Source organism: Wasmannia auropunctata, unplaced genomic scaffold (genome assembly GCF_000956235.1).
Source record: "Wasmannia auropunctata unplaced genomic scaffold, wasmannia.A_1.0 LD284044.1, whole genome shotgun sequence".
Taxonomy (NCBI): domain Eukaryota; kingdom Metazoa; phylum Arthropoda; class Insecta; order Hymenoptera; family Formicidae; genus Wasmannia; species Wasmannia auropunctata.
The window spans coordinates 1-476 of NW_012078846.1; the positions used below are offsets into that span (position 1 = coordinate 1).

At 41.8% G+C, this 476-nt stretch overlaps 1 protein-coding gene across 1 annotated transcript; it reads right to left on the bottom strand.

Moving 5' to 3' along the window:
• Positions 1-5: 5 nt before the first annotated feature.
• LOC105461565 (fatty acid synthase-like) lies at positions 6-470 on the bottom strand (the record flags this gene model as incomplete). The annotated part of the gene is made up of 1 exon (XM_011708067.1): positions 6-470. A coding segment is annotated over one exon (465 nt), but the record flags the coding sequence as incomplete, so codon positions are not given.
• Between the last annotated feature and the right edge of the window lie 6 nt (positions 471-476).

Consider the following 476-nt stretch of genomic DNA (forward strand, 5'->3'; position numbering starts at 1 on the left):
TTAGTTTGTCCAGCATTTCCTTTGCCGCAGGAAACGGAAGAAAATACTACAAAATGTCGAAGTTTAGGGCAGATTTTTCTAGTAAGTTTATCCAATATTTTAGTTGCTTGAGCCTTCGATTGGAAGGACTCCACAAAGGTTTCAGCAGTTTGATTCTTCAGAATACCGTCCTTCAATACCACACCAAGATTGAATATCGCGTCCACTGGCCCTTCTCTTTCCGCAGTTCGCAAAATATATTCGCAATCCTGAGTGTTAGCGACATCAATGTCCTTGATAATCAGCACATTTACACCGTACGATTTCCACAGTCTAACTTTCATGCGCTGGTAACCGTTTTTTATTCCAGTTCGTGAAATCAACACGACGTTCCTAGCGCCTCGTAATATGAGCCAATCGGTTAACTCTAAGCCAAAGCCACCCAGCCCGCCTAGTATAATGTAACTTCTATCTTTGAAACAATAATAGCGACGGTA